The sequence below is a fragment of the Protomyctophum bolini genome (assembly GCF_963924005.1).
Source record: "Protomyctophum bolini genome assembly, chromosome: 19".
Classification (NCBI taxonomy): domain Eukaryota; kingdom Metazoa; phylum Chordata; class Actinopteri; order Myctophiformes; family Myctophidae; genus Protomyctophum; species Protomyctophum bolini.
This window is the reverse complement of record NC_137880.1, coordinates 34536127-34553058: the sequence shown is the minus strand read 5'-3', so window position 1 is coordinate 34553058 and position 16932 is coordinate 34536127. Positions and strand designations below refer to the sequence as shown.

At 44.4% G+C, this 16932-nt stretch overlaps 1 protein-coding gene across 2 annotated transcripts in view; it reads left to right on the top strand.

Annotated features, from left to right (window-relative positions):
• Positions 1–2934: 2934 nt before the first annotated feature.
• Positions 2935–16932, top strand: part of ptchd4 (patched domain containing 4) — a gene marked incomplete at its 3' end in the record, with an annotated part of 51308 nt that continues 37310 nt past the window's right edge. Inside the window, exons 1-3 of one of the 2 annotated variants that reach the window (XM_080790881.1) lie at positions 2935–3526; positions 13868–14089; positions 15143–15416. In XM_080790881.1, coding sequence (XP_080647007.1) covers positions 2978–3526; positions 13868–14089; positions 15143–15416 — 1045 coding nt within the window. In that variant the 5' untranslated portion in view covers positions 2935–2977. Of the gene's footprint in view, positions 3527–13867; positions 14090–15067; positions 15417–16932 lie in introns of both variants that reach the window. The other variant, XM_080790880.1, reaches the window with a different exon arrangement.

Below are 16932 nucleotides of genomic sequence, written 5' to 3'. Positions count from 1 at the left end.
TTGACGGTGCAGCGTATATACTGGCCCAAACCATTATGGGCTCATCTGTGCGTTAACCATGTTATTCTGTGGGTGAAATTGGGTTCTCTCCCTCCCCTATACTCCCCCTACGCTCACTCTCTCCCACCCCTCCCCCTCGAATGCCCTCTGCCGTTGGATTATGTCTAAGTATGGGCATGTGATGTCATTCACAACAGAAACCGTTGTCCGATATTTTTGATTATAGTTGACTGCAGGGATATCCATATATGGGCCTATAATTATGACATGCTTCTTAACAAGGTATAAGGTTACAAAAAAGAAATAAAATGGAATAGTAAAATAATAATAATAGCACTAACTGTGTAGTAAATGCCAACATGAATTAGATTATTCTAGGCTATTGATAAATAATAGTACACCCAATATCCCCATTCCCCAAAGAGGTTGAAACTGAAGATTTGGAACAACACAAAGCACATATAGGCATACATACAGTATATGTACAGTATGCCTGGCTATATGTGCTTTGCACTGTGTAACATAACCGATGATCAGGTGAGAAACTGCACTCAGTCCCTTTGCTCGGTTAGTGCACGAGACTACTGCCAGATGGAGATAAAACAGCATGTCATTTTGACCTTGAGGTTACAAATCTCCTGGGCTCAATAAGAGAGCACTTCATCATCAACATGGCTCTGACTTTGAAGTGCCGTATAGAGGTAGGCTACCTGCACGCAAGGTGTGTGACGTGTGTCATCATCCCTGGTGGATCACCTATTATAAGCCCTTTCATATCGCAGGCAGGCCCACAGGCTACACATATAAAGGCCTAAGTGGAACCTTTGGAGGTTGTTTATTGTTTTCTCTGGATGAGAAATCCTATAGGTTGGCTGCCCTATACCTACGATATGCCATTAAATATTAGCACAAACACACAGAAAGGCCCATTATATTCTACTGTCTATAGGCTTATACCTATTTTGATGAATTCAGTAAAATGGCCACAGGCTTTCTTGGGTTTAAAAATCACACCCGTGTGAAGTGAGGGGTGCTCTTATCAGCATACGTCATCTTATTTGACGGACATTTGACCTAATTTCTCCTTTAATTGTCAATGGCTGCAAACATTGAGACGCGTGTACCAAAAGCTGTATGGGGCCCCTCAAAAATCACACCCGTGTGAAGTGAGGGGCGCTCTTATCAGCATACGTCATCTTATTTGACGGACATTTGACCTAATTTCTCCTTTAATTGTCAATGGCTGCAAACATTGAGACGCGTGTACCAAAAGCTGTATGGGGCCCCTCAAAAATCACACCCGTGTGAAGTGAGGGCTGATCTTATCTTATATCATTGTATACATCATCATACATCATCTCATCTTTGTCTTCAATGTTTGTGTTATACGCAATGTTTGTTTTTTTACATGAACACTCAAAATTGTCCATTCATTGTCAACTAGATTTAATGTTTGTGTTAGGACAAAGTTTGTGTTAGCACATACGGTAGCCTATACACTAAAAACTGGACATATATGAGGGGATAGGTCTGCTATATTCTCTATAGCAGACCTTGTATCAAACTGTACTTTCCTGAGCTAGCCGGCCCCATATGGCCATGCAGCTTTTTGTGTTTGTGTACCAAATTTGAGATGATTTGATTGGCTGAGCACGGAATGTGAATGTGAATGAATAGTTTATTTCAATCTTTTCAGAGGGAGACATTACACAAAAACAGTTTAGGCCTACTTTTTCTTTTTGTTAGGTGATCGAAAAGGCATATAGGCAGAAGCTTAAAGCTTATTAGTGCCTATATCCTTATCTCAATGTATTCCAAAATACTATTGAAGATATGCATAACAATCAACATATAAACAAAACAAACAAAGGACATTTATAGAAGAAAAGAAAATTAAAACAAAAAACAAAAACAGAAAACAGACAAAGCTATAATAATAATAATGTGATGCATGTCGATTGATGATCAACATATTATGACGATAAAGAGCGCCCCTCACTTCACACGGGTGTGATTTTTTGCAAACAGCTAATAAGTAATCAAATCAATCAATCAGTCCTATATATAGCCTATATATTGTTAGACATCTCATCCTGCCCTGTGGTATTCTATTTTAACCTCGGATAAGCCCCTAGCCTGATGATGGATAATGGCACATATTCCCCCAATCAGAAGGCAAACCGACTCATTTCAGGAAGTGCACCACTTTATTATAGCCGACCACCTGCGTGAATATTCCACACAACTCTCGTGAGGGAGGCTGTTTTGCCCTGGGCTGTTCCTAAAAATAACCAGGTATATCCTAATACCCCCCCCATTCAACCCACCACATGGTTACAGTTAAGTACATCAGGCGCCACCCGTGTGTGTGAGAGAGAGCATCGGAGGCGAACCGAGGCAGACTGAGTTGAGGCACACATGCACACACTCAGTCACACCGCCGCGGCTCAGAGCTGCTATTGCAGCAGGTGCAGCGGAGGAGGGTGCAGGCTCCCACCGTACTGTACGTAACGGACGGCGCCGGCGGTTATTTTCTATTCCACGGAGGAATGATGGCTTGAGAACAGACGGAAAAACGGATCGCGTCGATCGACCTGATGCGCGCAATCAATAGCTGAATGTCTGTCTCCGTATTGTCTGCCTGTCTGTCTTCCTACGAATTGCTGCAGTGCTGTTTTTTCCAGGTGTTGTGGTGGTGGTGGTGGTGAGTGAGCGCGCGTGTGTGTGACTGTGTGTGTGTGTGTGTGTGTGTGTGTGTGTGTGTGTGTGTGTGTGTGTGAATATGTGTGTGAGCGTGGTGCGATGCGCGCGCGCGTGCGTGCGTGTGTGCATGGTGCCGCTTGTGGTGTGTTTGAGGCTGGTGGTGTAATTTTTCGTATACGGATTGACTAAAACTGAAGACACGGGAGGATAGTCTGATGTCACACGTGCTTCATCGGAGGAGACGGGGCATCTGCAAGCTGGATTTTTGTGGAGGATGCTGCGGCAAGTGATACACAGAGGGCTCAAGGCTTCGTTCTACTGGCTCGGCTTATTCGTTAGCAGGCATCCCGTTTTCTTCCTCACCGTCCCCGCGGTGCTCACCATCATCTTCGGATCTACCGTGCTGAGCCGCTTCAAACCGGAGACGGACCTCGAGCTGCTCGTCGCGCCGACCCACAGCCTCGCGAAGATCGAGCGCAGTCTCGCCAACAGCCTGTTCCCCATCGACCAGTCCAAGCACAAGCTCTACTCGGACCTGCACACGCCCGGCCGGTATGGCAGGCTGATCCTGCTGGCCAAGTCCGGAGGGAACATCCTGGAGCTGGCCGACCAGGTCCTGCAGGTCCACAAGCAGGTGCTGGATCTGCGCGTCAATTACAAGGGCTTCAATTACACGTTCGCGCACCTCTGCGTGCTGAGCTACAGGGACAAGCGATGCCTCCTGGACGACATCGTCACCATATTCGAAGACATAAGATTGGCTGTGCTCGCCAACAGCACTTTTCATAAGGTGCCCGTGAGCTATCCAAACACAACATTAAAGGTGAGATTTTGAAAATGTTTTTTTTTTAATTGACGTTTTGTAAAGCCCCACTGGCACCACTGCACTGACAATATCTCCAAATACTGTCTCTTTGTGCTGTTGTGGTCACGAGAACAATCTCAGATTTCAGTGTATAGACCTGTAGCTGCACAGTCAGTCCCAGCGAATCTGAGCTAAATTGCCCTGATAAACGCCTGACAGTCAGTCGGTGCAGCGTTCATTCAGCATTGTCTGGGCTCTGTAGCTCAGGCAGGCTGTCCCTGTCCGGCCGCTTGGAGGCTGCCATCATTTCTGAATGAATGACTTGTATTCGCTCAGCCTCAGTGCAGATTGCTACATAGGCTATATCAGATGGCGAGGGGGAAACCCTCTCGATTTCACAGACAGTCTGCTTAGCAGTTTTGTGTCTTGCTACTGTAGTTGGTTCAGGACAGGTTATTATTACTCGACTATAATAGCTCTCTATACAACCCTTTGCCAGCACACTGCCCAGTGCCCACCGTTCTCCCAGCGCGCGTGTGGTGTATCAGGGAGAGAAAGAGAGGGAAGGGAAGGGAGAGCATAGGGACTTCCCCCCCCCCACCCCCCCCCCCCCTCCCATGCAGTGTCCCCCTCTCTCTCCCTCTCCTAGCTGCACATATAGTAGGCGATAGAACGACATAGCCAGCGAATAGACTGTCTGTACTCTGTGGAGACCGACCTGGCAGAATCTTATCTCCCTCCCTAGCTCTCCGTATACCGAATCATAGCCCCCCCAGTGTGAGTAATACGACTGCAGCAGCCATATCAATCAGTCAACCAATCGCTGCTTTACACACACACACACAACCTTCTTAGAGTAAATGCAAATCTAATAACAGCAAGTGTTTGCCATGAATGAAACATGTCAAAATGTTGCATAATGTACAGTACAGTATAGGCTATACACTAAGGCTCTGGGCCTGCATCTCTCTTCTCTCTTCATGTGTTTGAGAACGTGTTGACATTCTGTAGCATGTAAACTAAATTCACTATGATTTGTATTAGCCATAGTATAGTCCATAATTATACTGAGATGTACTACCCTAAATGTCTTTGTACAGTAGCCTACAAGTACATTTGCAGCCATTTTCTTATAGTTGTCTTTAAAATGGGTGAGGGGATGAGTAGGCTATAATTATTTGTTTGTTGTTAATAACTTATGATGATTGCATTGCATTGTGTTAGGGGAGGTGGAAAAGTATTGATACTGCAAATCACTGACAGCATGGGAAATCGTACTGCATAACTGCAACGCACATGCGCGCGCGCGCACGCACACACACACACACACACACACACACACACACACACACACGACAACCAGGCCACACAACACTTAAATTGTGGTGCATGTGTCACATACGGCTCAATCTCCTCATGCAATAACCACACACACGTACTGTACAGTAACAGAAATTAACAGACTAAATACTTTGCACTTTTACACACACACACACACACACACACACACACACACACACACACACACACACACACACACACACACACACACCCCTCACTTAGAATGTAATTATTATAACCCTCAATTAGAGCTCCCAGAACAGTGTGAGGTAGCAAACACCACACAGTAAAATCAGGAGTCAGTCACAGGCCAAGATACACAAAAAGGAGTATGGCTTCCACATTTCTTTGGTGAGTCTTTTATATGCTGTAGCTGTAAATCACATGGCATCCCTATTTTTGGGCATGATTATCATTATTGGAGAACATTTTTTTGTTAAATGAAGCTAGAGCTATAGAGCTATTTTTGCTAATCCGAATTCACAAGGGCTCTACGCCAAATAATATCCACTGGAAATAGACTATCTTCATGCTCATTATGCATCACGTTGCGATGAGTTGTGAGCTTGTAGATCTATCTATCTTCGCCGAATGTTCACTCCCAGAATAGAGAATAGAGATGGTAGGGTTTCAAGTGGTTAAATATCGAGTGTTACTGCTTATAACGATGACTGTACGAATACAAATCATAATCGGTATACTGTATGTACTGTATTTTTGTTTATGATTTGTACACTTTTGTGTACACTTACACAAAACAAAACAGCAATGAAACAAGGTTGCACAGAAGTATATCGCAGTCCACCCCAGCCCCAATGCCAGACTTCGAGTCCTCCAAGTGTACAGTATATTCCTCCAAAGATGTAGCCCGTTCAGAGCTCACTCAGAGCCGGAAACAACATCAGAGTCCGGATATACGTGCATGTGATAATAATATCCCCCATTTTAAGTCATAATCGTCTGTCCTATTAACCCATTTTAGGCGGAAACCCCTTTTGGTGTTTTAAACATTATGTTATAATTTAGCTATTGAAAAATAGCAGATATACAAGCTCATAGCGCGCCACCGAGTGGCGCGCTACGAGCTTGTAGGTCTGCTATTTTTGAACAATCGTGAAAATGTGCCTCAAATTTAGAATATATTTTTTACAGAACAAACGTTTTTAACTCAAATCTTTGCTTCTGGGGAGGTCCCTGGAACAACATATTTTCAGATGGGGGTCGGAGGCCAATTACAGATAATTTTTGGGGTCCTTGACCTGAAATATTGAGTGATATATAGGCCTAGAAACATAGGTATTTCAGAAAACTGTCGGGATTTAGAAGACACATTTTTCAGGCTTAAATAGGTTAAGCAGCCTGTTTGACAGTCGCTCGTAAGCGGCCAATTGTCCCATGGAGGCGTCCCAGAGGGACGGTGCAGGTGCAGATGGAGCCTTGCAGTCCTTGACCAACGGCCTCCTATACCTGACATAATGGCCGTTTGTATCCATTTAGCTAAAGGAGGAGCAAGCATTCCTCAATGTGGCAGAATCCCCCAGGAATGAAAAGACTGGGTCAGAAAGGAATGTGTATAAAAAAGGCCCTGTTATTCTCTCCAGTCTTTCTTGTATAGCAGTCCAATAGGCCTGGGTTTTTGGGACAACCCCAAAGCATGTGTAGAAGTGTACCGTCTCTCTCCTTTTTTCCACCAATTCATCCAGTTTAGAGGGGAAGATTATGCCCAAATATTTCATGCCCTTTTTAGGCCATTCATTTTAGGCCCTCCTGAAACAACGATTCAGGATAATATGAAGCGAGTGGTAGGGCCTCAGATTTTGACCAATATTTATCTTATAGCCTGATATGGATGAGATCCTATCAATAGTTCTAGATAAGGTATACATACTGTATGTATGAATTGGACATTGGCATAAATAGGTAGAGAACTGAATAAGGACATTCAAATGCAAAACAGCCTCAAATTGCATTTGGAAGTACAAATGCAAAAGTACATTTGTACACTTGCGCCACCCAAACTTGTGTCTATATTACCATCTTTGCATTGAAAATATATTTTTTGCCTCTGCTGTGAATTCACACCTCAAGGGTTAAAGTGACACAGCATAGTGTAGTAGCCTTCTGTGAGAGAATCTAAGATAACATAATTAAAGATGATTATGTCATGATTATCTTGGAGACATTATCTAATCTGACCTTTCCACTTACTGTACCAAATGTAATACACATGCAAGATATAAAAGTAGTCTATACATTTGATATAGAAATGGATATAAAGTATTACAAAATCATATTATCAGTGTTGAAGCAATAGTAATAGTGCCACAATAGTGCCACAATAATACAGTTAAAATAGCCAGATATATGCGCTTGCTTTTATAAACAAAAACAAGACTTGTACACAGAACAAATCACAACATACAGACTGTACAGTACCGTACGAGTAAGACGCGCGAACGCGGGAAGCGAACGCACTCAGCTCCATATATGGGCACAAAAGGGGCCAGGTCCACAACAAACAAATCACTGGCCCCTTTTGTGCCCATATATGGAGCCGAGTGGACCTGGCCCCTTTTGTGCCCATATATGGAGCTGAGTGATTGCTGATGCAACACACTCCATATTTGGATAGCGGGACAGACACACGGACAGACACACAGACACACACACACACACAGACATGATCTGCTAGGTCTCATAGTAAGTGCTCACTGCATCGCAATTATACTTCTGGCAGTCTTCCGGGTGCTTCAAAACTGGGGGAGGAGGGGGGGTACTTAGTTACTTTCCACCACTGAGCCTCACTCTGGTCGACAGGTGACGACGCGTGCGTGCGTGCGTGCGTGCGTGCCGTGTCTTTATGTGTGTGTTCATGTATAGCTCTCATACCTGCTCATACTTGGACTCCTTCAGGCTGTGGCTGGTGATCAGGTCATGGTTCTTCAGGAGGTTTTTCTCTTGCAAGGCAGCACTGCAGAGTTTAGTTTTCTGTGAAGGAAAGAGAGACGGAATTGATTGTTATTATTACGAGTAAGACGCGCAAACGCGGGAAGCGAACGCAGATCGTAAATTGCAATAACAATTAGAATAAATTACGAATTAGTGTCACTCAGCTCCATATATGGGCACAAAAGGGGCCAGGTCCACAACAAACAAATCACTGGCCCCTTTTGTGCCCATATATGGAGCTGAGTGATTGCTGATGCAACACACTCCATATTTGGATAGCGGGACAGACACACGGACAGACACACAGACATGATCTGCTAGGTCTCATAGTAAGTGCTCAGTGCGTTCGCAATCAGGTTGTGTTTACATCTAGTAACACTCATTCCCTGAAGAAGACCTAGGTCGAAACGTTGGATAATAATAAATATACAGCATGGTGGCTACGTGTGTGTGGCCTTTTTCTCATTTTTACTTATTTACTGCCTTAGGCCAGCACCTCACCAACACTGGTGTGCGCCCTGAAGCAAACATACCGGAATGAGTCAAGCGGCGCCTAACTCCTTTATGTTTGTTCCAACATCTTATCACACTATAGCAAGAACAACAACAATATAAGTTTACCATAATGTTACGGTTATAACAGGATTAGATTCTAGATTCTGATCCAGCAAAAGCAGGTCTGTGAGATGCAGATTAAATGAGGAACAAGTCAGTACTCTAGAATTATAGTTTGCAGCAATTCTCTGGCTTTACTGTACACAGTGATTTAACTTGACCCGTAATTGTCTTTCAATATTCAATATTCCAATATTTCAACCAGACAGTGGCCTTGTGGTTAGAGTGTCCGCCCTGAAACTGGGTCATACCAAAGACCAAAGAAAAGTGGGACCCAATGCGTCCCTGCTTGGCACTCAGCATCAATGGGTTGGATTGGGGATCAAATCAACTAACCCATTCTGACCGGGCACCCATTTTGGTGTTAGCATCATGTTATGCTTTACCTATTGAAAAATAGCAGATCTACAAGCTCATAGCGCGCCACCGAGTGGCGCGATACGAGCTTGTAGGTCTGCTATTTTTGAAAAATTCGAAGAACGACTGACATTTTTAGAATCTGATCTCAGGTCAGAATGGGTTCATCAGACCAGTGTGTGTCCAGTGGAAACCTCGTATGAATCTGATCTCAGGTCAGAATGGGCTAATGATTCCCCGAGTGCGGTGCACGCTGTGGCTCACCGCTCCAAGAGATATGGGTCAAATGCAGAGAAGTAATTTCACTGTGGTAACGTCTGTGACTAATTGTACGACTTTGTGTGCAAACTGCAAAGCACGGTGTGTTGTTGATACTGTACAGTGTACAAGCATTCAGACGGAGGCGTTTGCACACATACCTACAGTACATACAGTTCAATGCACATGTATGTATCCTCATGGTGCCATGCATGGCTACCTAGAGGTCAGAGTCAGAGAGTCTGCAGGCTTGTGAACAGAAGATCGCTGGCTATAGAAAATCTTTTTGACTTAAGACAATCTGGTCTTGGAGACTGGAGAGCCAATGATAAACACCCTCTGACTCCCTCAACAGTTAGAACCGTAGCAGAGCCCTTAGCCAGGCCAGTAACTCCAGAAGTCTTAAGTGGAGCTGCATGGTTGTACAAAGTATAGATTCCAAGCATGGAAGTGTCCAGTCAGTCTCTAAACTCAGGCTGAACAACACATAAACATCACTCCTCGCTTCAAAACACACCATAGCAAAAGAAATGCGGGCCTTACACCCAGAGGGGATGACGAAGGCTGGATAGCCGAAATGTTTATCCTTTCTTGTAATGCGACCAGTCACGTTTTTGTTTTGCTCACAATCCGATTCCGATCATTTAATGTTGAGTATCTGCCGGATACAGATTTTTCCTGATCCAATATTTTTTTTTTTACAGAACCTTTATGCCATAACAATAGCTATCACAGTAGTACAATATCTAAAATCACAGACAATATCCAGTCTAATAGCATGACATGGATATAATATTGATACTACGGATGTCCCGATCACTTTTTTGTGCTCCGATCCGATTCCAATCATTTGAAAATGACGTGATCAGCCCTGATTTCTGATCACGTGATTGGATCGGGACAACCCTAGACATATTATATTGCACAACAGTATTGCGGCGTTGTGGATGCGATCGGTGTGAGCTTGGAGGTCTTCTTTTCTCACTCGTCCTTATGCCACAGAGCATAAACTAGGCTGAGGGTCTGTGCGAGCAAGCAAGCTCTGGTGCCGTGCTCATATAGGGAGCGCTCTCTCCCTCCATTCTAATGACAGCGACTGGAGGTGGGGTTTGGAGGATCGTTTACACACAACAGAAACCAAGGATTATATATTTCAAGAGCGAGAGATCACTGTAAACAACCTAACCATTCTTCCTCCACACGGAGAGTAAAACAGCATCTGAAAGTTTGATGGGATGCATTTTTAGACATAATAATGAATGCAATGCAACAGGATTAAATTGACCCTAGGTCGCGAACTGATGCACCCAAACACCCTGCAGCTTGATTGAGTCGGGTCTTGGGAGTGGAAGAGAGGCGAGGTTGAGTTATCATGGGAGGAGAGGTTGGCATTATGCAGAGAAGAGCGTAGAGTTACTACAGAAGGTTGTGCACTAGACAGGGATGCATACTGTGATAGAATAATAGGAGATTATGGCATGACATTTTTCTCCCACTGTGAGACAGAGAGGTGAGCTTGATGTGCTGTAGTGTACATAACAGCACACCATGCAGCATGAGTAGGGAAAGCAGCACAACATAAGGATCTCATCTCCTCCTGGGCGTTTGTCATCAACAGTGGCTGTTGACCATTTTCACGGGTCGTAGAAAATGAATTGACTTTTTGGCGAAGGGTTTCTCAGGCTGCTTGAGCTGTGAATGTACAATTAGAGTACACTATCCCCAAAGCAATGTCATGGTCAGCATGAATTTATATTAGGAGATTAGGCCATTCTATCTGTATTAGATTAATTACATGAATGCTGGTACTGTCGCATTTTACAGCATTACGGTTCTCATTCATTCATGCAAGGTTATTAAAGACAGATTTCCTAGATTGAATTACGTTCTCAGATAGTTTTGCTTGTATGTACAGTATGTAGCGAGGGGATGTCAGCCCAAGGTCATTGTACGTTTCATGTGACATCCACCATTCACTTTAATAAATCATAACACCGTGAAGTAGAGTGGGTTGTTGGTGATCTACAGTACAAGAGACAGTGGTGGATACCCACAAACAGGTCTGTGACAGTTTAAATGAGAGCATGGAGCAGGCAGAGGGACTTCTTGATAACATAATATATAGATAGTTTTAAGGTAAGCAAGGAAGTGAAAAGGAGTGGAGCCTCAGCATCCATCTGGATGCGCGTCCACGTGTGCCAGCCAGGAGCTAGGCTCGACTGACTGGGGGGGGGACCTCCACACCCAGGCAGGTAACGTGCTGTCGACTACGCTCAACAAATACTGTCTGTGCCGCCAGGGAGACAGAACCCGTGTTCGGGTTCTGTCTCCCTGGCGGCACAGACGGTGCCGCTGCCACCAACGTAGCCTCGGCCCGGGAGGCGAACCCGGGACCTCGTATCAAACAATTAAGGCACGTACGTAGGTTACCAGTCCGCTAACGGTTCGTCATTTGCATGCAAGGCCTGCTCCTGAAGTAGTTATCTATTTTGGTTATGACTTTGAGGTCCAACAAAAAAGTCACGCATTATCGTAAAATATACCACCTCAGTCACATTCACTGGCCGTGAGGGGTCGAGTTCTTTTTTTTCTTTTTTCTTAAGCTTAAACAGATACAGGCTATGAGAAAAATACATTTGGAAGAGCCTATCAATGATGTGCAGCTACTCAGTCAGGTGTACAGTCCTTGAGCTTTGTGGGATTACAGTCACATACTGAGGAGGTGTTTGATAGCCTCTTCTTGAAGGCGTGAACACTAGCTAGATGTAAGTCTCCAACAACCGCAGGGGAACTGGGGAAGGCTGTTCCATGTCCTTATAGCAGAGTGGAGAAGGCTCCCATCAAGGCATTTGGTGTTTGATTTGGGGGTTTCCAGGGTGTGGTATAGTACTCTCTGGGTGATTCGACCTGAGGTGTGAGCTCGAGGTAGTAGTGCTTTGAGGTCCACTGGACAGTGGAGCTTTCACATGCTTGAATGGGTTATACAGTGTAATACGCGTTGGTGAAGAGAGTTGTTCACGTCGATCTAAGTAGTAATCCCAAAATAATCCACAACATACTTGAAAGGGTGATCACCCCATAATATAAACATCGCAGGTTTTATTCCGATGCCTTCCATTCACTGGAAGCTAGTGCATCAGGATAAGAGCACATCAGACGGCTTTTATTAAATGAGGAGAGGGCAGTCCACTTGCCTTTGTGTTTTTTCTTCATTGATTTTGGCCACAGGTAAGCTTAGCGGGAGTCCGCATGGAGGAGGTATGGGGGAACAAGACTCAATCCCTGGCCAACAGAGATGTTCCTAGGTCTGCTAGTGTCCCTATACAACCTGGTCTAAGAATACTTGCCTATCTCCTGCCATAATCCGTCTTTTCGGAGAGACAGCCTGTCATTTCTCCCCTCTTCACATATCACTCAACTTTACTGAAAATTGATCTCCCACTGTCCATACAGTATTATGTATCATTGAAGCGAACGCATCATGCACAACACCACCAGGAACACTTTACGCAGACACGCACGTACACACACACACACACACACACACACACACACACACACACACACACACACACACACACACACACACACACACACACACACACACACACACACACACACACACACACACACACACACACACACACACACACAATGTACGCAAACAGTGGCTACAGAACGTATTTTAAGGTGAAGCTACGCAGTAACAACAGCGCAAGCTATCAGTGGCCTTATCATTGTCTCCAACTCTCCACACTCATTATGTTGAGCCTGTATTTGGCCACTAAAAAACGACCAATGTGTTCAATTTACAATGCAGTGCTGTATCTTGAAATCACAGGAATTCATGTAAAGTGGTCGACAGACTGTAGTAGAAGATCAATTTTGAAATTTGTGTAATTACACCAGCAAAACACGAGTCCAAACATTTTCAGTTACCCTAAGCAATTACTGTGCGATTATACTAAACAAACGGTCACAAATGGTTTGTGAGAAGAGAAATTCCAAACACAGCGTTCGTTGCCTTGGCTTTTGTTAGAGATTGAGACATTTTTACTCAAGTTCAAAATATGAAAATATTGCAGTAGTGCTGTATACAGTACTATACAGTTCTACCATGGTGACATCTTAAAGGGACACTTCACCCTTTTTGCAAAAAAAGATATGTTAATGACATTTAGAAGCTTTAGATTACTTTCCTAGGGGTATTTATGTGTGTAATATGTGGTTTTAGATATTTTAGATTGTAGCAGTGAGCCTGTTGTCTCTGATGTCATGGACACTGGTCTCACTACCTTCCTGGCCTACAATTCCCATAATTCTTTGGTGCACTGCTCCTCCTTGTGGATAGGGGGGAGAGCTGTCTTACTGAGACAACATGTAGTCCAGGAAGGAAGTGAGCCCAGTGTCCATGACATCAGAGACAACAGGCTCACTGTTACAATCTAAAATATCTAAAACCACATATTACACACATAAAGACCCCCAGGAAAGTGTTCTAAAGCTCCTAAACGTCATTAACATATATCTTTTTGCAAAAAGGGTGAAGTGTCCCTTTAAGCGTCTACTATAAGCTCACAAAAAAGAGCCAATATTAAAATGTCTTCTGGGGAATTATCTATCCTTTATCTCAAAGGTTCCTGTCACTGTTAAGTTTAGATTGTAGTTTCACCCATTTAACCGCTGCTGCTGAAAGGCTATGTTCAGTGTTTTATGAGCGATGTATAATTTGCTAGCCGTTAACTAGATTGAAGAGGTGCTAATTTTCTAGAGTCCCTGTTTTGTCCAACAGGGCATAAAATAAAATAACAGTCTCCTCTCTCTCTTTCCTCCACACAGGACGGCCGCGTGTCGTTCATTGGCCACCAGCTGGGAGGCGTGTCCTTCTCGGCCAACAGCCGCGACCAGCATGTGAAGTTTGCGCGCGCCATCCAGATCACCTACTACCTCCGCAACCACAGTCCAGTGGTGCAGGACGTTATCGCCGAGCGCTGGGAGAATGCCTTCTGCGCGCTGGCCAGCCGACTGTCCCGGCCTGCGACGGGCAGGGACACCACGCAGGTATATACAGGGCACGGGGACCATGTGGCTATAGGGTAGCAATCCTGGCACCTAGGCTGCTGCCTGACAGTGTGTCGCAGGTTCGAATCCTGACGATCTTTGCCACATCTCTCTCTCCCCATTTCCTGTCAGCAAGAAGCCTACTGTCCTCTCAATAAAGACATAAAATCCCCCAAATAAATCGTAAAAAATGAAAAGATCCTAACCTTTCTCTTGCTTTTCGGCGTCCACCCCTCCCCCGCGGGTGTGGGAGGGGGGTGTGGGGGGGATGTAGCTGGTCGTGTCTAGGTCGTCTCCCGTCGTCTTGTTGGGGATTGAAGTCCCTGTAGGGTTACAGCAAAATAAAAAAGGAAGATTCAATATATATATATATACACACAACGATTATTATCATCATGATAATCATAAAGTATGGTTGAAATACTTTTGTTAAACCACTTGAATCAAACGTTTGCCCAAAAACAGCCAATCTAGATCTGCCATTTTTAGACAAAATCGATTTGTGTAGGAGTGAAATAAGAGGGTACCAAATGCACACTTTACTTTTATTTTTTAATATAGTGCAAGTCGTAGTGCAAACATGACAAACATGATGAACATTCCGTTTACAGTGCACATTTTATATTATTTATAGTGCAAACATGACAAACATGATGAACATTCCGTTTACAGTGCACATTTTATATTATTTATAGTGCAAACATGATGAACATTCCGTTTACAGTGCACATTTTATATTATTTATAGTGCAAACATGACAAACATGATGAACATTCCGTTTACAGTGCACATTTTATCGAGTATAGAGGGTTTATAAGTGGCGCTGAATCTGCAGCTCAACAAAACGTAACACAACATCCTACAGTGCATGAGGACAATTTCACGATAGATAAAGCAATCTCTGCGACGCGCTTGTTGTGAGCGTTGTCACGACAAAACGATAATAATGTTTTATCGTAAACCATCCCTTTCTTTCAGGGGACCCCGCCGCAGGGGCCTGCCGGCGGCGGCGCCCACGTGGCCCCTCCCCCCGCCGCGGTGGTGGTGGACCAGCTCCACGTCCAGTCTCTCACGTCCTTCAGCCTGTGGCGTGACTTCCACCAGACGGGCGTGCTGGCCAAAGGGGAGGTGCTGGTCAGCCTGGTGCTGGTGCTCCTGGCGGCCACCATCTCCAGCTCCATGCGGGACTGCCTGAGGGGGAAGCCCTTCCTGGGCCTGCTGGGCGTGCTCACCATCTGCATCGCCAACGTGACGGCGGCCGGCATCTTCGTCATCTCCGACGGGAAGTTCAACTCCACGCTGCTGGGGGTGCCCTTCTTCGCCATGGGTGAGCACTGAGCGCCGGGATGGGTTGGCGTATAGGCCGGGGGAATGGGGGCGCTGTGTGTGTGTGTGTGTGTGTGTGTGTGTGTGTGTGTGTGTGGATGGGAATGTACGTATATGTGCATGTTAGTGTATTTGATATTTGTCTGACTTTGGTGTGTGTGAGTGTACGTATGTGTTCATGCATATCTGTGCATACAGCACGTACTGTACAGTATTTGTGTGCGAGTGAGTGGTGTGCGCACGTGGATGACGGATCAATGGGAAGTATACTGTACGTGTCTATGTGGGTTCTTCTGGGCCTTTGTGTGTGGTATACTGTACTGTGTACAACTTCATGGGCATCTTATCAGGAGCAGCCACTCGGAGAAGGTTGATATTGGGGAAAGGATTAGTAGAATTGCGGTGGTGTTTTTCTGTAGCAGCCGAGGGACTGAGGGAATGAAGACAGCAGTGCTTGCGTGCGTGCGTGCGTGCGTGCGTGCGTGTGTGTGTGTGTGTGTGTACTGCCTTGCAGTGTGTGTGTGTGTGTGTGTGTGTGTGTGTGTGTACTGCCTTGCACTGCCAATCTTGCACTGCGATTTTTCTGTTATTTCGGCATTGTGCACACACTCAATTCTGAACGTATCAAAGCTTCCCTGGATTTTATTGAGATGCAGGTGATGTTATTACCACTGGGACCGCGTGGATCCGATAATAGATGACATGCCAGCCACAATTTGGAAAACTGAAGGTTATCAGAACCCCAAAGTAGAATCCCAAAACAAGAGGAAAGGCTTGTAATGGAATAATTTATCAAGTCAAGAACAAAATGTATATTATAGGACAAAAACACCCGAAAACCGTTATCTGCAGCCAAGCTTCCCAGCGCAGGGATAAAAGGTAATAAACTAAAGTGCTGTTTTGATTCGGTTTGGTATTTGATTTCATTTTAGTTTTGCATACAAGACATTTATGTTTTATTTAAACTTGGCATTTTATTTAGCTCGACATGGCAATCACAGAGCTCTGCTATGGATCAAGCAATCTTAAAGATTAATGTCAGATTAATGTAAAAAAAAATTAATGTCAATGACGTTTAGAAGATTTAGAACACTTTCCTGGGGATATTTTTGTGTGTAATATGCGGTTTTAGATATTTTAGATTTTAGCACTTCCTTCCTGGACTACAATTTCCATAATAATGCTTTGGTGCACTGCTCCTCCTTGTGGATAGGGGGAGGGCTGTCTTACTGAGACAACATGCAGTCCCGGAAGTAATTGCAGTTACCCGTTTTGGTGATAGGTGTTCAGAATGTACAGGATATTTATCATTTATATGTTCTATAATTAATAACTAGAATATTTAGCTGGGTTGTGAGTTTGATAGGAAAGCAAAATAGTACAGTACAGCTTTTTTAATTAATCTTATTTGGCCATAGAGCTGAAGTAAGTATAATATAGTGGAGATGGAAAATATTACCCTCAGCAAGGATCGGATTCAACAAAGCAATAAAACACAGTGGCATGAATTGCTTGTC